The sequence below is a fragment of the Rhinopithecus roxellana genome, chromosome 19, assembly GCF_007565055.1.
Source record: "Rhinopithecus roxellana isolate Shanxi Qingling chromosome 19, ASM756505v1, whole genome shotgun sequence".
Classification (NCBI taxonomy): Eukaryota; Metazoa; Chordata; class Mammalia; order Primates; family Cercopithecidae; genus Rhinopithecus; species Rhinopithecus roxellana.
In genome coordinates, this window is record NC_044567.1 from 25,019,291 (window position 1) to 25,040,878 (window position 21,588).

General features: G+C 46.9%; 1 protein-coding gene across 3 annotated transcripts in view; it reads right to left on the reverse strand.

Annotated features, from left to right (window-relative positions):
- Positions 1–21,588, reverse strand: part of YPEL2 (yippee like 2) — a 64,027-nt gene that overhangs the window by 24,576 nt on the left and 17,863 nt on the right. For all 3 annotated transcript variants that reach the window (XM_030923385.1, XM_030923386.1, XM_010376819.2), the window contains exon 2: positions 18,852–19,165. In XM_030923385.1, coding sequence (XP_030779245.1) covers positions 18,852–18,968 — 117 coding nt within the window. In that variant the 5' untranslated portion in view covers positions 18,969–19,165. The remainder of the gene's footprint in view (positions 1–18,851; positions 19,166–21,588) is intronic.

Genomic DNA, 21,588 nt, shown 5'->3' on the forward strand with positions numbered 1-21,588 from the left:
TGAGAGCGCTGTAGGAGGGCTGATCACAGCAGAGGGCTTTCATGAAGAGGAAGTAAGGTCAAAGAGGCTGTGAGGCCTTGAAAGGCAGCAGAAGCCCCGGCGACCTACTCCATCTATAGTGATTAAGCAGCTGGAAGTGCATCTGTTTTGCGGCTAAGGACTCCTCAGTACAGTCCAGCTACATCCCCATCTCTTTCCTACAGAGAATAACAACTCGAGGAGAAATCAATGGTGGCCCTGAGATGTTTGCAACATATAATAACAAAAACAGGCTGGGCACCGTGGCTCACGCCTGTAATCCCAGCACTTTGGCAGGCTGAGGCAGGTGGATCACGAGGTCAGTTCGAGACCAGCCTGGCCAGCATGGCGAAATCCCGTCTCTACTAAAAATACAAATTAGCTGGGTGTGGTGGCACGTGCCTGTAATCCCAGCTACTCAGGAGGCTGAGGCAGGAGAATCACTTCAGCCTGGGAGGTGGAGGTTTTGCACTCCAGACTGGGCAACAGAGCCCGTCTCAAAAAATTAAAAAGTAATAATAACACCACACTGTGTGTTCCATGGTTTGATACTGCCTCAGGGCATTGTCATAAGCACTATTTCCTCTAACTTCTCACACCACCTTGGGTATGAGGAAAGGCAACAGTGGATGGGGATAGTCAGTCCTAGAACACACATCTTACAAAGCCCCTGCCTCTCTTAGGCATCTGCTTTGTGTGGTGAGCATTGTCCATTGTGCCCACATCTAAACACAGGGCATTCTTACCACTCTTCAATGCACAAATATTTCCTTACTGAAGGGAGTGGAGAGGGTGTGGGATCCTTAGCAGCACTGGGCAGTAAATCTGAAAGCAGAACTTGTTAGTTTCTAAACAAGGACCAGCCAGTTAGACCACAGAGGGGGTGTTTCCATGCAAATTCCAGCACTTTCATGTTGCTCCATGAACTGAGCCCAACCAGGAGAGCAAGCCATGGTTTTTGTATTTTTCTTTTTTGCAACCAGCTAAGGAGTCTTTGATTAGGCCTAGAGAGGGACTCAATTAGCATCATGGAAACGGAGGAGATTTCAGAAAGGAAAGGTCAGTCGCAAGTCTAGCATTTGCTATCAGCCATCTGCCAAGCAGGAAGTGCTACTCAGATCTATTTTTAATCATCTTCCCTAGGCTAGGGCTTCTGGGAAAATTCAGAGGCCAGGGTTATTCCAAGACAAACATTTAATTGCTACCTTTCTGTACACATTTTAAAACAGCCTCTGGGCACTCAAGACCAACTTATACACAGAGGTCGAGTTTCTGGGTTCTGTCACTCTGGTACCTACATCCAAGGTTATCTTTGGAAGCCGTGATGGGGGACCTCTCCTTGGGGACTGTCTGGGATATCAAGTAACTCCACATAATGTAATAATTCCTATAGCCAGCAGGTTTCAGATACTTGCTTTGGTTGCAAGTGACAGGAAGAGAGGAGGAGGTGGGAATTCAGGTCCAGGAGTTCATGTTCATTCCCCCAAAGAAGTGAGACCAGTGAAGTGAACTGTGCAAACCCAGTGAAGTGAACTGTGCAAACTTCCTCGTCACTCCCATTTTCATTTTAAGCACACTTATCACTTTAGAAAGGTAAATTAAAACCAGTTCATCCAGGCAGTAATCTCGTTTGTTACTAAAGATATTGACTGGCTAAAGAAAGGGGAGAGGTTTCATCTTAATTCCCAAGGCCCCAGCCTGTGCTGTGGCTGGTGCATCCAGGCATGAGAACATTCTGTCCACTGGCTCCTTCTCCCTCCTGTCTCGCAGCAGTGCTACGTCTCAGTTCAACCCAGCCCAAGGAATGAAACATCTCTGAGGTCTGGAGAGGGAGTCTGGCACAGCCAGGGCAGACTATGCAGAGACAGAGCCTGGCTCAGGCAGCCCCTGCATTCTCCAGCTCACCCAAACACAGTTTCCTCGCCTCTCCACACTTACAAACTCAGCCTCCAATTTCCATCCCAAGGTAAAGCCTGAGCTTATGCACGACTGTGCCCCAGCCAAGCCATGTTCCACCTGCCACTAAAGAAGTGGAGGATTGGGGACAGGCAGCTGGTCACCACCCAGTGCCTGCCCCATCCAACAGTGAGCTGCAGAGCCCACTGTGCCTGCAGACAAAGGGGTCTGCTCAGCATCCTACCCACCTCTGGACCTTCCCCCTTCCCTACTGTCAGAAGCTTATCTGTCTGCGAGCAGCCGGTGGGAAAGCTAAGCCGAAAGGGCACCTTGGCCATGGGATCTTTGCCTAAGGATGTGAAAAAGGAGACTGGGTATTTGGGGCAACTTAACACCAGCCAGAGCCCAGCCAGCAGGCCAAGGAGGAAGGGACTGACTAGACAGGCATGTGCTTCACAGGAGCTCTAACTCCCTCGGCCGGGGGCTGGAATCCCTCCTCCCAGTGTGCGGAACTCTAGTAAGCTGGGGCACACACGCCCCTGCGGAAAACAAAACAAAAACAAAAAAACAAAAAAGGGCTACTGCACAGGGTCACTCCCCCGACCCAGTTGGACTACACATTAATTGGGGCTTCTGAGCCCTGCTGACTCTTGAGTTCCTCTTCTTGTCTGGTTTCAGCAGAGAAGGGAGTTAATCAGCAAACAGCTTAAGGAAGGATAACTCTCTGCCCCTGCTGAGGGCCACCCGTGCCCCTCCTCTGTGTGCCATGGCTTGATGGGCCAGTAAACCCTATTGAAACCAACAGCAAAGAAACAAGCAGAAGCAATCTGGGGTGCCATGTTTCGTTCAAGTGTTACCAGGGCGTTACCTGGAGATTTCAAAGCCAAGCAGACAGCCTGAGAAGGACCAACGGAAGCACTTGTAGTGGGGTGCTGACCCTGTACTGTACCACCCTGAGAGTGAGTGTCTCCTTAGATCTTGTGTCCTAGTTGGCCTGCTTCCCTCGGCCATCAGGGCCCTGATTCCACATCACTCTCAGACCCTCAGAAAAGGAATCTCTGGGGTGGGGTCTGGTGATCTGCCTTTGTATCTCAGGTGATTCTGATGTACTGTCAGATTTGGGAATCACTGTCCAAGAATCCCCATTTTCCAATGCCTGTTTCAATTATTCTCTAAATACATAAAGACTGCAGAAGCTACTTATTTCCATCTTCACTTGGCCCTGTTCCAAACCTCATGGCTACATCAAAGCCACTGGAATTCTGCAACTGAATTCTCTCTTTAAATTCAGACAAATACTCATCAACATGGGGTTGCAATTGCCAGGTTTCAATGATTTGGGGAGCCTTACTCAGGAAGCCAGGAGTGTCAGGTGAGACAGAGTGCCCAGGCCCTGCAAACCCCCAGATCTCCATGAACAAAGGCCCTCTTCTTAGAGTTATGACTGCTTGCTGTTTGCCAGTGATCTACCTGTTTGCTGTGTAGCTGAAGGCACCACCAAGGAGGGACCCGGCCTGACTATTTTTAAACGGCTATGGCATGTTATCAATGCCCACCACTCCACAACATCAACATTGTATAATCACACAAAGCTCAAGGATATATGGTTTACAGAAGCTAACGAAGTTGATTTTCCAAAATAGGCTATGTTTTATTCTCATCCCATCTCAATAAAATCCTATCACTCCTTTGCTTAAAACCTTTTACCAGCTCCTCACAGCATCCAGAACTGTGTCTAAACTCCTTAGTTTGGCCTTCTAGGCCTTGCGTGATCCACCTTGACCTGCTTCCCTAAAGCACAGACTCCCCTGACTCCCCATCTGTCTTCCCTGTGGTCCCTGGACTTGGCCTCGTGTCATGTTTCTCTGTCTCTGCTCAGAATGGACTCCTCTTTCTTGTCTGTCTTCTTGTCCACTTAGTAAATGCTTATAAACACTAATCTTAGTCAACATTCATCCTGCTCTTTACCCTCGTAACATCTGGAACAACCACTTACAGTGAAACAATGACTGTGTTTCACTACATTTTATCACTGTTTACCTATCTGCCTTCCCCATTAGATCATAAGCTACTTAAGGGCAAGAATTTCAGGCAGGTGCACTGGTTCACGCTTACAATCCCAGCACTTTGGCAGGCCAAGGCGGGTGGATCACTTGAGCCCAAGAATTTTAGACCACCCTGGGCAATATGGAGAAACCTCATCTCTACAAAAAACAGAAAAATTAGCCGGGTGTGGTGGTGCACGTCTGCAGTCCCAGCTACTCAGGAGGCTAAGGTGGAAGGATCACCTAAGCCTGGGAAGTTGAGGGTGCAGTGAGCTGTGATAGTGCCTCTGTACTCCAGCCTGGGCAACAGAGTGAGACTCTGTCTCAAAAAAAAAAAAAAAAAAAAAAAAAGAGAGAGAGAATTTCATTGCATTCATTTCTGTATCCCCAGTGCTTCATACAGTAGGATTTAATATATGCAGGGTGATCAGGGAGGTTAAGTGACTTGCTCAATGCCACACTGAAAATTTGGTGCAAAGCCAAGTCTGGAGCAGAGATGGCTTGACCCTCATTCAAGGCTTTTCAAATGGTGCCACAGACTCTCCGTCAGCAGGGCCCCACACTGTTTTCCCATTACAGTGATGACACTGTAGGAAACTATGTGCCCTATCTGGCTTGATCGCCTTGTAACCTATGGTGGGAACCTGTGGGTGCTAGACGGCTGGGGCTGAAGTCTGGCCTATGGAATGGAATTCTCACCAGGGTGTCAATTAAGACCTTGTCAATTAGCACAGAGACTCAACACCTACACTCTCCATACAAGCCACCATGCTGGTTTGAGATTCCTCTTGAAATCACAGAAATCTAATTCTCCAACACCCATTTCACAACAGTCATTCTAATCATCTTACCCAGGGCTAAGTAAACCAGTCCAAGGGCCAAATTGGGCCTTTCACCTGTTTCGCAAATGAAGTTTTTCTGGAAAACATCCATGCTCATTTGTTTATATATTCTCTGTGGCTGCAGATTTGAGTGGAGACCCTGCGTACAGCAAAGCGTAAAATACTATCTGGCCTTTATAGAAAAAATTTTGCAGACCTTTGGATGGAGCCCAAAGAACAGGGAATCAAGACTGCAAACAGCTCCTCCCTTCTACCAAGGGACTGGCTGCCCCTACTCTGGAAGTTAGTGAACCAACTGGCTTTTGAATGAAGTCATTTCTTTTTTTAGCCCTGGTTACAGGCCTGGGATCCAGGAGGAGATTTTTGCCTGTCAGAGGCACACAGGGACCTGTAACACCTAGCACATGGCCTGGCACATAATGGCACTCAATTAATGTTTACTGAATAAACAAAGGCATGGGAAATCAGCCAGTCTGAGCCTTGCACAAAAGTCCATACTCCTGTCAGTTTCAAGGTGACCAGTCACACAGGTACCTGGCAGCAGCCGGGTGACCTAGATTTGTCAGACCTTATCTTATCGGCTTTCCTTTCTCCAAGCACCTGCCCCCACAATGCTCAGGGCAGGTTGGCCTCTTGTTTTATAGAGAAAGAGATGGACAGGGAGGAACTCTTCTTCCACACCGACACACTTTGCGTTTTTTTTTTTTTTTCCTCCCGCTGCGGGGAGAATCAAGAAATACGGGGGCTTCGAGCTTCAAAGAGCTCCATGAAGTCTTGTTTCACCGGCTTCCTCTCTTCTCAGGTTTCCTAGCTGAATGTGTCTGGGATGAACCATAAAAGCCCTCTCAGAGTTCTACCTGTCGTTTGGAACATTTGGCATCTAAAGGGGAAAGGCCATCTGTGGATAAAGCTGGCAGCTTTCAGAAGGTCAGGAATGTAAACAGTGGGGAGAGGCCTGGTCCTGAGAACACAGACATTCCTCCAAAGATGCATCAGAGAACAGGCAGCTGCCCCACTAGGCTGGGCAGGGACGTCAGGGAAACAAAAGGCTGAAAGCACTTCAGCCTCTCATGAAAATTAGGCAAGCTGAATGGAAAGCACTATGGAAATGCTGGTTTCTTAGCCGCCCTAGATAACCCTAAGGGCCGGGTTCAGGAAGGAGGTCCTCATTTCTGCTACCACCAGCCGCTTTTTAAGGTGCCAGGCCTTCCAGGAACCAAAGGGTACTGGGTACAGGCTCAGTGAAGGCAAAGCTTGCATCTGTTTGCCACTGTATTCCCAGGGTCTAACACGTAAGAGGAGCTCACGCAACGTGGAATAAATGACAGGCGCAGTGCAGAAGGGTTCACTCAGGGATTTTTCGTTTTGGTGAGGAAACACTTACATGTTTCCTCATTTATCGGCTGGGATGCTAAGGTGACAGTTAGCTTCCCAACAGATACATGAGGAAACAGAAAATTGCTCTTGGTGGAGCCAACCCTAACAGGAAGGGAAAGGAGCTCCTCGGGCTCCAAAGATAGAGAATTTTCCTTTTGATGATCACAATTTACCCCTTCAAAGACCCAAGAGTGTCAGGGACTAAAGGCGAGGGGAGACCCAGCACCACCTGCTCCGCCTCTTGACATCACTGTGGTCTGGAGGGGAGGGAGTTTACGGACTGATCAGATGTTGTTTTAGCAGCAGCTGGCGGAGCCATCTCCTCCTCTCTTCCTCTCCCCCTCCTCCTCTGACTCACTGTCCAGCCAGGGAGAGGAGGGAAACAGCTAAAGCTCCTCTTGGCTGGACAGCCCTTACCCCAGAGATAATACTCTGGGTCACCAGGTCAAACCCTCCTTTCAGCAGCTTTGCTGAGTGCTTTGGAAACAAAGGTTATCAGAGATTCTCTTTTGGTTTTTTTTTTTTTTTAAGATAAAGAAAGTGGTTTCCTTCAAAACATTCCCCCGCCCCCCGCCCGAAGCGTCACAGAAGGAATCAAACTGACAAGCAATTCTCAGCTCCAGCTTCACTGTCCAGGCCAGGGACTTCTCTGCCAGCCGCCTAGGCTGCTGTGTCACAGCAGACTGAGGTCCTCGGGTGGGTCAGAGGCACAGTAACCACCTGACAGACTGGAAGGGAAGCAGGCAGGGACAGGCTTTTCCATTGGCATTCCAGAGAGGCCTCGCTGCTGCCTGCAGGTAAGGCCCCAGAGAGCCGCAGTGGAAGGTGCTGCTATTTCATTACCTCTTGAGACCTGCTGGTCCCCCTGGGATAAGGAACAAGCGACTCCACAATGAGAGGCCTCAAAAGACCACGGATGACAGCTGTAGGGCTCAAAGGCAACTGCTGAGACTCTCCAAAAAGAAGGGCAACAAGCAAGTGTGCCAGGCCTGTTAGGGTGCCAGGCCCTAGTTCTGTCACTTTCCATTTAGTTTTCCCTAGTGACTATTCATAGAATAACACTAGCTTCCAACATTTATTGAGCATTTGTCATATACCAGGCCCTGTGGTAAGGACTTCACATCGATTATCTCATTTAATTTCCATAAAAATCCCATCAGGTATGGGATTAATTAATAATATTACTATTATTCCCATTTGCCGGTGAGGCCATTAAGACGCAAAGGGGGCTGGGCGCAGTGGCTCACGCCTGTAACCCCAGCACTTTGGGAGGCCGAGGCCAGTGGATCACCTGAGGTCAGGAGTTCGAGACCAGCCTGGCCAACACGGCAAAACCCCATCTTCTACAAAAAAAAAAACCAAAAAAAGAAAAAAGCTGGTGTGGTGGCAGGCACCTGTAATCCAGTTACTTGGGAGGCTGAATAGGAGAACTGCTTCAACTCGGGAGGTGGAGGTTGCAGTGAACTGAGATCACATATTGCACTCCAGCCTGGGTGACAAAGCGAGACTCTGTCTCAAAAAAAAAAAAAAAAGACACAGAGGGATTAATGTACACAGTTACCAAATGAATAAGCCAGGGTTGGAACCCAGGCGGTCTGGCTCACAGGTTATACCACAAGCTGCTATGTTATATGGCCTCATATCATCTTATGCTACTACATTAGACTCAGAAGATGCAGGGGGAAGTAGAAGGAACTTTAAAGACAGTCTAACCTATTGCACTCATTTGGATAAATGAAGAAAAGGGAGCGCCAGAGAGGTGAACAGTCTTGCCCAAGATCAGAGTGCTTGACACTGTCAATCTTCCGGATGCCAGCCCTCTCTTCCTCCAGCACTTACAAGCACCAGCTATGTGCAAGGTGGTGTGGTGGAGGGGAGGTAGCAAAGTGCAAAATCAAGAGGCCCTCAGCTTCTCTCTGGGCATTGGTTTCCTAATCTGTAAAATGAGGAGTTGAACTAGAAACTCCAGGTTCAAAGGTACCTTCAGCCATAAAGTTCTGAGCATCTATGACTCCAGGACATTGAGAATCTTGTCAGGAAGCAAGACAATTATACACAAAAAGTGCATGCAACCATAACAACACAGACCATACCACAAGACAGTCATTAAAATGAACAACCAGACAGTGAGTTCCACTGACATTCAGAGCATCCTATAGACCAGGAAGACTCACTAGAAGAAAAAAAGATGTGAGCTGTTCTTCAAGAATGGGTAGAAACTGAAAAGACAGAGAGGAAAGGAGGAGGATTCACCAAGGCAAAGGAAATGACAGAAGGGAAGAAAGGGTGGGATTTGCCACAAGGATTACTGAGTGAGACCATAAAACAGGCAAGGCCGAAAGAACGTAGGCCACATTGCCAAGTGGGAGCAAAAAGTAGATGAGCAGATCTGAATCTGAACCCATCTGGCTTCTTGGTAACCTGGTAACCTATGGCCTTAATTAATCCCCACCTTGAAAGGATGTTGTAAAGTGACAGGGTAAGTAAAATACCTAAAGGAGTTCCTGGCACACAGTAGGTGCTCAATCAAGAAGAAAGTGTTCTGGGTGCAGTAGTTCACGCCTGTAATCCCAGCACTTTGGGAGGTTGAGGCAGGTGGATCACTTGAGGTCAGGTCAGGAGTTCGAGACCAGCCTGGCCAACATGGTGAAACCACATCTCTACTAAAAATACAAAAATTAGCCGGGCGTGGTGGTAGGTGCCTGTAATCCCAGCTACTCGAGAGGCTGAGGCAGGAGAATTGCTCAAACCCAGAAGGCAGAGGCTGCAGTGAGAGAGACTATGCCACTGCACAGCCTGGGCAACAGAGTGGGACTCCATCTCAAAAAAAAAAAAAAAAAAAAAAAAAAAAAAAAAAAAAAAAGTGTAAGTCTTTAGGACCAGTGTCAATGTGGTGGCTCACCTGTAATCCCAACACTTCGGGATGCTGAGGTGGGAGGTCTACTGAAGGTGAGGAGTTTGAGATCAGCCTAGGCAACACTGCGAGATTCTCTCTCTCTATATATATATATAAACCTAAGGAGGTGTTCAATCAATAGTAGCTAATAGCAGCAACGCAATTTTTCATCTTGTGTGTTTGTTACAACACCAAATAACCTTATCTGTAAAGTTCTTCTACCCTCCATGGTGAGCCTCGCTTTCCCTTGTTTCCTAAACGTCACAGGCTCTTTAAGTGCAGGACTCATCTCCTTATCCCTACCATCTAGGTTTACATGTTGTTTAAAACACAAGAATTATGGAACCGAACAAGTAGTGTATGACAGTGGATTCTAGTCAGGCCCCCAAATACAAAGAGCCAAACTAGCAATGGTGCAGATTTACCATTCCAGAGGCCAGAGGAAGTGCCACCGCTCAAACAGAAACAGAGGGATCCTGCACCCACTCCTTGCTTCCCAGGGTGAACACCCTGATGAAAAAGAGTTTCTTTGGATTTTTCACTGGGAATACGAGCTTGATTACCAGTGTCCCTGCTGAGAGCCTAGACACTAATAATATACAAAACAGTCTTATGATTGGAACCTTAAAGGCATCTGCAAACCACAGAGTTAATTTTCAGGGTACGCCTCATCGCTCAAGTCAACATTTCCTTTTGGTATTTAAAGTAACCACACAGAAAGGATCACATTTGAGCAGATTTTGTACTCCAGCTGCCTGCAGTCTGCAGCAAAAGAAAAACAAAACATAAAGATGATTCGCCAGATTTGGTCCCAAGTAGCTCCCTTGATACTAAATTGGTGAGCAACTCTATGTGTGCCCAGATCATTAATTTTCGCAGGGAGCAGGCATGACTGTGGGACAGGTCTGGTCTGCCTCCCATTTAAAGCATGTGACTTCCTGAACTCAATTCCCCTTGTCCATGCCTACAAATGATAAAGACAATTTTTTTTTTTAAACCATAGAATGCTTCTATTTCTTTGCCAAGCAGTGGTCAATGAGTATTTGCTGAATGACCCCCATGTGCCTGGAACACATTCAGACCACTGCAATGGACAGACTCCACTTGCCCCCTTCTAGTCTCTTCCTCACTAGTTCATCTGCCACACCACGGCAACACTGACCATTTGCTGGCCATGTCATTACCTGCTTAAAAGTCTTCAGTAGCAACCGTCAATGGGATAACATCCTAGCTTCTATTCTTCTAATAATCTGGCTTCGACCTACACTTTCAATGTTTTCACAGTTTTTCAACCTCTACCCTAAAAAATGGCTGCTGCCTGTGTGCTCCCTGCCTCTGGCTCTTTGTTCCTGCCGCTCCTTTTATCAGCTCCTCCCCATCATTTGAGGCTTCTGCTTCCAAGCACAGATCAATGCTACTTCTTCCATCAAGTCTTCCCAGAACTGCGTTTTCTAGACAGATGGATCTTAAAGTTTGGTTGTGTGTGTGTTTTTTTCCTTTTCTAACCAACAGCATCTTTGGTGGAGAGCCTGATGAAAGCCATGAAACCCTCCCTAGAAAAATATACATGCCCACAGAATGACACACACAATTTCATGGAGTCCTTGAAGCCAGTCCATGGACCCAGACTGAAACTCATTGATAAAGATCTCTATCTGAGCCAGGCGCGGTGGCTCAAGCCTGTAATCCCAGCACTTTGGGAGGCCGAGAAGGGCAAATCACGAGGTTAGGAGATCGAGACCATCCTGGCTAACACAGTGAAACCCCGTCTCACGGCCGGGCGCCGTGGCTCAAGCCTGTAATCCCAGCACTTTGGGAGGCCGAGGCGGGCGGATCACGAGGTCAGGAGATCGAGACCATCCTGGCTAACACGGTGAAACCCCGTCTCTACTAAAAAAAATACAAAAAACTAGCCGGGCGAGGTGGCGGGCGCCTGTAGTCCCAGCTACTCGGGAGGCTGAGGCAGGAGAATGGCGTAAACCCGGGAGGCGGAGTTTGCAGTGAGCTAAGATCTGGCCACTGCACTCCAGCCTGGGTGACAGAGTGAGACTCCTTCTCAAAAAAAAAACAAAAAAGGATCTCTATCTGAGTACTAAGTCACTCAAATATTCACCAAGAAATTTCCAGTCTTAGGAGCCATGCTGCTTCTAGAGACACAAAAATGGTATCACAATCGTCTCCTCAAGTAATCCACAGGCTAATGGGAAACGTGTCATCACACTGTGATAACTGCTTTAAGAGAAACATAAAAGATGAGGTAGAAACTTCAAGAAGGCATAACATGAATCTATTATCTCCCAAACTAAGATAAAAGTTCCCTGAGAAAATTTTTGAGGGTAGTATTACAATATCTAGAATAGTGCTATGTGCATGCGCGCGCACACACACACACACAGAGTACATAATTAGTATTTGTGCAAAGACAGAACGGAATCAATAAGATGAAAAGAGCAAGTATAGGCACAGTCCCCACATACACCAGAAACTCTTGAGATACAGTTAAAATGGTCCCACTGTGGACCAACTGTGCTATAGAAATTATCCCAAGCTGGGTGTGGTGGCTCACATCTGTAATCCCAGCACTTTGGCAGGCAGAGGCAGGCGGATTGCTTGAGGTTAGGAGTTCGAGACCAGCCTGGCCAACACAGTGGAACCTCATCTCTACTAAAAATACAAAAATCATCTGGGCATGGTGATGCACGTCTGTAATCTCAGTTACTCAGGTGGCTGAGACTCGAGAATTGCTTGAACCCAGGAGGTGGAGATTGCAGTGAGCCAAGATTGCACCACTGCACTCCAGCCTGGGTGACAGAGTAAGACTCTGTATCAGAAAAAGAAAAAAAAAAAAAATCCCAGCCTAATTCATGGCTCTTTTCATCCTGAACACGTTCAATCTCTGCCCCTATGGAGGAAAGGTACCATAAGATACTATATTTTACAAGCCCCAAATAGTTTCTTTTCACCAAGAAACACTGTAAAGTAACCACATCCCTTTGTTTGGAGACTTTCTGTACAGATTTGATTCACCTGCCACCCCTTCCTGGGTGGTCAACAGATACTTCTACAGGAGTACAAAAAAGTCAATGCTTCATTAGTAGGAGACAGGGCTTTCAAAGGTCACATACTAGAAGAAAAGAATTAAGTAATTTGGGTTTGGGAAATGTAATTCTCTTTTATAAAAGCCAAATGGTCTGTAGAGCATGTGTTGAAACTGGACTTACTGGATTGTGCTGGAACTCTTCCATAATTTGTCACTTCTGCCTTGGCTGTAGCTTAGAAGTGATGTTTAAGAAACACTGACGTGGCCAGGCGTCGTGGCTCACGTCTGTAATCCTAGCACTTTGGGAGGCCAGGGCAGGCGGGTAACTTGAGGTCAGGGGTTCGAGACCAGCCTGGCCAACATGGCAAAACCCTGTCTCTATTAAAAATACAAAAATTAGCCAGGTGTGGTGGTGCATGCCTGTAATCCCAGCTACTCTGAAGACTGAGACAGGAGAATCTCTTGAACTCAGCAGGCGGAGGTTGCAGTGAGCCGAGATCGCACCACTGCACTCCAGCCTGGGCAACAGAGTGAGACTCCATCTCAAAAAAATAAATAAAAAAGAAACACTGACATTCAACAGCAAAGTGGCAGAGGCACCCACTAGAGCTCGGGCCATAGAGAGCAGTTGTTCCCACCCTTCTGCTTCTTAGTACCACTGCTCCGGTAAAGAGCCAAGTCCCACTACTCTAGAAACAAAAGGTTTCCTTTTTGAGATAGACATTTATGCCAGCAATCTGTTTTTTCCTTCCTCTTAAAAAATATGAATTTTATTCGAGTATAGTTTTTGCAAAAATCATTATGTCATATATCCACTGAATATCAAAATTAGAGCTCAATTAACAAAATTAGGGCTAAAATTATCTATTTTGCAAATTAGATAAGTTCATAGAATAATTATCTTCAAGAGCTCCATCTCATATTGTATATATTTATTATTTCTTTTCATCTTTATTTTTAATTCTTGCTAACTGGCATTCTGGTCTGATTATACTGTACATATCCTTTATGAATTATGTTGTCTGATGTGACACAGCAGCCACTAACAACACTACTAGTGATATAACTCAATGCTCACTATACTGTTTTCCAGAGCATCTGGAGAAAAAAAAGAAATGAGGGGATTTTTAGAAATTATATTCCTATATTTATTATTTACATGAGGTTTTCAGGACATAGATAATTCCATCACGATTTTAGAGAGTAGTTTTATTGTACATTAAAAACACAAACTGGCCGGGTGCAGTGAAATCATACCACTGCATTCCAGCCTGGGCCACAGAGCAAGACCCCACCCCCCACTCCCCCCACCCCCACCCCCACCCCCCCCCGCAAAGAAAAAGAAAAGAAAAAAAAAGACTGGGTACGGTGGCTCATGCCTGTAATCCCAGCACTTTAAGAGGCCGAGGTGGGAGGATCACCCGAGGTCGGGAGTTCGAGATCACCCTGGCCGACATGGAGAACCTCGTCTCTACTAAAAATACAAAATTAGCTGAGTGTGGAGATGCATGCCTGTAGGAGAATCGCTTGAACCTGGGAGGCAGAGGCTAAGGTGAGCCAAGTTTGTGCCACTGTACTCCAGCCTGGACAACAAGAATGAAACTGCGTCTCAAAAAAAAAAAAAAGAAAAACAAACAAACAAACAAACCAAACTGGTGAGCCATGGGAATTGAGAAACAAATCCCTGCCCTGACAGGTAGAGAGGATGGGATGGGACAGATCTCGGTACTTCCATAGCAGCACTCCCTCCGTGGCACTGCCTCACACCACTGCATGGGGGTACTACACTACACTGGTGTAGAACACCAGGGCTCAGAGCCAGAGGTGGGAAACCAAGGGCAGAGTCTACCTCTTGGCAGCCACTAGATCAATACAAGGCTTCAGAACATCTCACTCCCTGACTCTTCTCAAAGCAATGCTGCATCTAATCTCTAGACAGGAAGGGAAAACCAAAATGTCACCACTGTAAGCCCAATGGAACCCCACAGGGAACAAAAACCACCCGCCTTCTAAATGTTCCTAACCTCAGAAAGACTGCCCAGTGCTTGAAAACAAGTCAGGCCAGGGCTCCTCACACAGAACGCTGGGGAGGGGTACGAGGTGGACGGCCCTGGCTCTGAGGCTGTGTGACCTCAGTCTGATCACTGAGTCACCCATGGCCTGTTTCCTCATGAAGAGAGGCTTGAATGAGATGATCCGTAATTCTGGAAATTCCGTATTTGTCACCAGAAGATAATCTGACCTATAGATCTGATATAACAATAACGTAAATAGTTCTAGAGACTGAGCAAAAGGTTTCCTCATCCCGCCTCCACTAGATACCCCTGTACAGCACCCTACAACTCCTTTCCTCCAGGACCCAGAGCACTAAAGCAACCGTGAGCTGGCATGAAGTCACAAGGCCCCGAAGTGGGTCTGTGATAGATTAATCCAATTTATCCTTCCTAAATGGCCTACTCCACAATGCCATTAAGGGGTTGGCAGGAGAGAGGCGAAGGGAGGATGACAGACGGAACATTTTCATACAAAAGCTTTGTGAAGACCCAGGTTTCCATAATAGATTATGTCCACTAAAATGAGTGTTTAGATTATTCTCACTAGGGCTGGCTACTAACTGTTCCAAATGAAGCAATTATTATTTTATAATCAAAGTATATTTTTATACTAGGGCTTATATGTACCATTAGGGAAGAAACAATGTGAGCAATTCCTCATGCCAACTCAAAATACCTCTGCATGCAAACATTCCAGCATTTAGACCACAACACCCCCTAAGAAAGAAATTGTAGGATGCCTCGGCACATTCCCTAGATAGTTCTGTCATCAACTCAAAGAGCTTTTCCCCCTACCCTCTTTACCATTTTACAGAGAAAATGCCATGTTACCTTTCTACAGACACGCTTGGCTTGCTACTACCCCTTCTCATATCCAACTCTTCTTGTGCCTCAGGTACCAAGTGAACCCATCTTAGCCAAACCAAAACTCACTGGTGTCAGGCAGGAATAATTTCCTCCAACCCACCCCCTTGCCTTTCTGTTCTTTTCTTTTGGACAGTAAGGCCAAGAGAAGCAAACAGACTACTTTATATTTACATAGAGGTTTGTGATTTGCAAACCACCCACACATCCATGATCTCATCTGAGCCTCATAACAATGCAATGAGATAAACCGGCTCCCCCAGTGAGGTGTATGCCTACTCCACAGGACTGTTATTGGGATAGCACATCATGAGCACACACTAGGTGCTGGCCACTAGAGACATCGGCTATGGTCTGAATGTCTCCCCAAAATTCATATGTTGAAATGCTCACCCCAAAGATGATGGTAGTAGGAGATCAGGCCTTTGGGAGGTGATCAGGTCATCAGGCCAAATCTCTTGTGAATGGGATTAGTGTCCTTATAAAGAGGCCAGAGAATGACCCTTCCCTTCTACCATGTCAGATTAAGTGCAAAGGAGCTGTCTGTGGACCAGAAAGCAGGGCCTCACCAGACTCAATCTGGTGGTGTCTTGAACTTGGACTTCCCAGCCTCCAGAACTGCGAGAAATAAACTTCTGTTGTTTATAAGCTAACTAGTCTATGATACGCTGTTTTAGCAGCCCTAATGGACTAAGACAGCATTAAACATAGTAAACATTATTTTACCCATTTTATGAGTGAGAAACTGAGGCTTGGAAGTTGGACAGCTGATTGCACGTAACTAGGCCTCTAGGGATCTAGAGTAAGCTATGAAGGTAGAAAGACTGGTACGGGATTCTTTCCTCACCACCATGGCAATACAGACTCCATTTGTTTTTAAAAACTTTGTAACTCTACACTTCCATGTAGGCTTAGGCACACTGATAGAAGGGAGCCTGAAGTTCCAGTCCTAGTCCCGGTTCACTGCTGGTCACACTCAGATTTTTGTATCCCCTTCTTCATAATGAAAGCACTCATTTTTTTTCTCTTTTTTTCTTTCTTTTTTTTTTTTTTTCACCAAACGAATGTCAAGCTTTCAGATGAAAGGCCCTATTACCAGTACAAAGTATCATTTAATTACACTGCTGATCCAGCTCCAGTTATCTGCTTCCCAGCTCCTAACTCCCACTGGGCAGATTCTGAAACTGCATAGGAGATTAAGTCAAGAGAGGAGAACAGGAGAGACATTCTCTCCTTGAACTTTCTTAAATGGAAGAGAGGTGGGGGGGGAATGAAAAGAAAGGCCTATTTTCCAAGGAGGAGGCTGGGGCAATGATCTTTCCATTAGGCAGACCTGCATAAGAATCTATAGATTATTTAACGCCGGGGGTGGCTGTGGAGTGAAATAAAGGAACCTTTGTGCAATGCCAGCCGCAGCTCCCTCAGCTCTCCCCACAGCCAGGCATTTCACCCAACCCTTTAAATCATCAAGCTCTAATGCACCCCATCTGTGTACCAGCCTGAGCCAATGAAACTGAAGCCTGTGCTGACTTTGGCCTGGACTTGTGAATGAGCCTTTCTGCCCCAAAAGGGACAGGAAGGACATGAGGCCAACAAAGTATTTTTTTTTCTCATTACTTGTCTTCTCCAAGGCTCAACCTCCATCTATTCATTTATCATTTACTGAGATCTTGCCATGGGTCAGGTTCTGACCCTGAGATGTAAAGCAGATATAGGCCATGCCCAAGGATGAATAAGAAAGAGCTCAGGAGAAAGGAGTGAAGGAGGGAGGTGAAGGAGAAGGGACACTCTTGACTAAGGCACACAGCCCTGAAACACCCATACCTGCACATTCAGGGAATGTGGCTTGGTTCCGAGTGGCTGAAACAAAGTAGAGAACTGGCTGGAGACCTCACAAAAAAGTCAGACTCTGCCAAATTGTCAAAGGCCCTGTACACCAGGCCAAAGAGATAAGACATAAATTCTGAAGGCCATTACCATCTCCACATACTCAACTTCTGCCCATCTTACAAGGCCCAGATCAAAGAACCACCTCCTCCAGCAATCCCTCCTGAACACCCACTCAGAGTAATCACTCTTCTCTGAACCTCTGATTTGACATCTTGGACAAGTTTTATGAGTTTCAGCTTCTTCATCCGCATAAAATATAACTCATGTCACCTACCTTAAAGACTTCATACGAAGGTTAAGGTAACGTTTATAAAGTGTCAAGCTGCAGTTTTTAGTACATAGAGGGTGCCAAAATACCTTATGGGTACCTCAATTTCTTATGATACATAGCACGGATTCCTTGTATTTAAAAAAATGACGTCTTGGCTTTCCCAGTAGATATAGGCAAATAATTTCTCTAGAGATTTCCAAAAAAAAAAAAAAACGGACAACTCACAATTCCCCTCCAACTTTGCAAACCCAATTCCAACACCCAAGAGACCAACTCCTCTCTTCTCTCACTGACACCTTCTCACATTCAAACTTCCAGACTCAAGGGGTTCCCCAAAATTCAAAGGGAAGCTGAGAAGGAAGCTAAAGGCTGGCTGAAATGTAGGCAGCGTAAAGGAGAGGAATTAACAGAACCATAAAGAAAAGAAAGTGGAGCAGATTCACAAGTCTGGCCGGAGGATAGGACTCTAAGGGGCTGTACGCTTCAAGCTCTGTGGTCACCTTAGACCCTGGAGAATGGCTAGAACAGGGGGTTCGGTCCTCAGGCCTGATTTGAAAAGCCTTATTACTACAGATGTGGTTGTTTGGGCAGCTTTCTTCACCTCCTAGGTCAAATCAGCCAGCTAGAGAGGACTGTTCTACAAGAGCTGACTAGATCCTTCGTTCCTCTCTGGCTGGGGCTACCAAACTAGAGACAAAGAAAGCAACAGCCACCTTTTCCAGCAGGTCTTGTAAACAGATGAGGAACACCGATTTAAAAACAAAACAAAAAACTTCATCTGGGTCTGTGTAAAGGTGGGTTGGTCTGTTTTTACTTTAATGGCGTGAAGTCCTGGTTCTGGGTAAAGATGCTTTCGTAAGGGAAAAGTCTCCCATGATCTCTTTCTCTTTGTCGTGCAGCCCAGTAAAACCTGTTTCTCTTCCCCTGGGAATCTAGGGCCAGGAGGGAAGCAGTTCCCCTGAGAACGCTGCCTGAAGGATCCATTTCCTGAATTGCACAACTGGCATGTTGGTTTATTTACTTGATAATCCCCCAGCCCCATCTTTAGAAAGCAGCTGCCTAAGCACCTCAGGAAAAATTGGGCTCCATTCTTCTGATCATGATCAAATGTCATGCCATTATTACCTCATGTATAAGCCCTAAAGGCCCCCACAGGCCAGAGGGTCTGCTCTTCAACAAGCCACTTTTGGTCCCTGCCAAAGGCCACCCACTTTAGTAACTCCACAGTCTCACAATTTCCTGGGGGCTCTCTCTTCTTGCTAAGGAACTCCTCTTACAAGACATCCCCCTGCTTTCTTAGAATTCACCTTCTGAGCAGGGAGCACTCTTCACTCTTCGTCCGCCAACCTAAACCAAGCAAGCTGAGCACAAGGCTCCCATCAATCCCCAGCCCTTCCCTTTTCTGGCCTGCAAGCTGCCAGCTCCCAAAGCCTCCAACAAGGATGACACCTAATTTCCAAAATAACAAATTAAACTACTACTCTCTCCCTCCAACTCAGAGTTATTTCTCAGTTGAGTGAGACAGTCATGTGGGTCAACCCTCCCTGTACAAAGATGGAGTACAAATATTCTTGAGACAGCCTGTAAACCTCTGCAACCTTAGGAGCACTAAGCGCCCTCCCCGAGGTAGGCAAGGAAGCCCTGCTGGAAACGTGTACCTTGGAAATGAGTTCATCATGATTGGCCAAGTGAGCTCTGCAGTGAATGCAGCTGTAGGTCCGGTGGCAGGAAGGCAGATATGCCTGGAAAGTCTTCGATCTTGTCATCTTCACCATTGGTGCTGCTGAGTGTGGGGTGAACTCTGGAGCAGCCCACGAGGCACTCCCACAGGATGGGTCGCACGGGAAACACCGGAAGACACAGGTAAAGGCCGTGGTTTGGCAGCGGGTGGGTGTGGGGCAGGCTCCACACACTGGTGATGTCTTCGGCAGAAGAACCCTCACGCAGAGGTCTAGGGTTAGTTCTCAGCAGCCTGTAACATCAAGGAAAGAGGACTAACGTTGGCTGATGGAGCAGGGCTCCCTACAAAGCAAGCAGAATCCAACTGCTACCCATGAAGAAGGCAACACTTACAGGATCAAATGACCCACTTCTCTGTTCCTTGTATTATGCCCAAGATACCCAAAGAATGAGAAAGAAACCACTGGAGACTCCAGTCTGGCTGCTTTTCTGGAGAGGGAAGTTCAGTATCATCCCAGCAGTTTCATTAGACACCTAGCACACGCATTATCATCATTCCCAGGCAGCCCTAGATAACATCAGGCTTGAAGATGTGCTACCACCTACAGCCCCAGGGAGAGGACTCCTCAGGGGCCCCTCTCCTGAGCCAACCAAGGCAAGTGGTTAAAGGAGAAGGAAAAGTTTAGCCTCTAGAGGTTCACCACATCCAACAGTCACGCCTGGGTTTCTCATCCATTTCCAGATGTCAAGAGTCCAACACTTGAAGCCATCACCTGCAGAGGCAGCAAACCCCACACTCCAGGCTTTGCTTTAGAGATTGAGCATGGGCGGCCGGGCGTGGTGGCTCAAGCTTGTAATCCCAGCACTTTGGGAGGCTGAGACGGGCGGATCACGAGGTCAGGAGATCGAGACCATCCTGGCTAATACGGTGAAACCCTGTCTCTACTAAAAGTACAAAAACTAGCCAGGCGAGATGGCGGGCGCCTGTAGTCCCAGCTACTCCGGAGGCTGAGGCAGGAGAATGGCGGGAACCCGGGAGGCGGAGCTTGCAGTGAGCTGAGATCCGGCCACTGCACTCCAGCCTGGGCGACGGAGCGAGACTCCGTCTCAAAAAAAAAAAAAAAAAAAAAAAAGAGAGAGATTGAGCATGGGATATAAAGGATCAAGTTCCCAATCAGCAGGATCCCTAGTGGTAAGCCACCTCTTTCCTAAGAAGTGATTCTCTCTGCAATACACCTCACTCAGAAGTAAATAGTACATTATTTTTTTTAAACCAAATGAATGAAATCGATGGCATAATCAGAATCCTGCATCTAAAAATCACAGTAACAGTGAATTTCACCAGAATTCCTTCCCAGCCCTTTGACTTCCCCTTATTCATCCCATAGTACCATACATCTTTTCTACCACAGCCTCAGCTCTTTTACTAGGAACCAAGGACACTGAGAAAGCGAGGTGGCACCAAGGTAACTAAGTGAGCAGCAAGTCCAAATAAAGGTCTGAGGGCAAGGCCACAAGGTCTAAGACTCCTCTGCTTCTCTGTGGCTCACCTGCCTGAGGCTTCCGCACCTGCTATCCCCTGGGCTTCACTTATACGGGTGGTGTTTCCACTTGCCTACCTCCCAGGAGAGTGGGGAGTGTTAATTAACACCTGCGTCATGCTTTGAAGATAAAATTATTTAGGGAGATAGGGAAGGAAGATAAACAAAATCAGATCTTCCTGGCTGGACTACGTCTGGGATCCATCTGGATCTTTAGAGAAAGCCTGCAAATCATCATCCTCTTTTTCCTCTAAACCTCCCTGGAACCAAATCTTTCAAAGCGAAGCTGCCGCCTTTCCTGGAATCCTTCCCACCAAAGCAGTCACTGAGGCCGCCATACTTCTGAGACGTTTTATATCTTCCTGAGTGACCAACACCACTACCTACCACTAGGCTGAAGGACAGTATCAGTCACCACCCCTTATTCCACAGTGAGAGCACTCCTCTTCTGCAGCCCTGAGCCAAGGAGGCTCCACATGCAAAGCGGCCAATTATATGTGAGTTATCTGACTGTTGAAGGCATTCAGACCTCCAGGGGCCAAGGTATGATGTCGCCCCTGCTCAGCCTCCCACCTCTAGTTTTAAAGATGTAAAATCAGGTTATAGTGAACATTATAGCAACACTTGAAGGAAATGGACGTGGGAAATAATTCTCTCGGCTTTGCCTCAGAGTTAGGCCCGGCCATCACAGGAGACAGGACGAAAGATACATAAACTTTTGGATCCAGAACCCCTTCATCACACCCTGGGCACACTCTAAGTAGCAGGTAAGGTGAATGACAAGACAGCCCACAGAAGACCAATGCTGTTGGGTGCCATAGTGTTACAGGTAGAAAGGTGGTAGAGTGAAGTACCCCGCTTGGAGTTTCCTGAAATACCCTCAACCTTCCTTTTTCCTTCTTTTTGAGACAGTCTCACTCTGTCTTCCAGGCTAGAGTGCAGTGGCATAATCTTGGCTCACGGCAACCTCTGCCTCCCAGGTTCAAGCAATCCTCCTGCCTTAGCCTCCCAGGTAGCTAGGATTACAGGTGCCCACCACCATGCCTGGCTAATTTTTGTATTTTTAGTAGAGACGGGGTTTCACCATGTTGGCAAGACTGGTCTTGAACTCCTGACATCAGGTGATCAACCCGCCTCGGCCTCCCAAAGTGCTGAGATTACAGGTGTGAGCCAC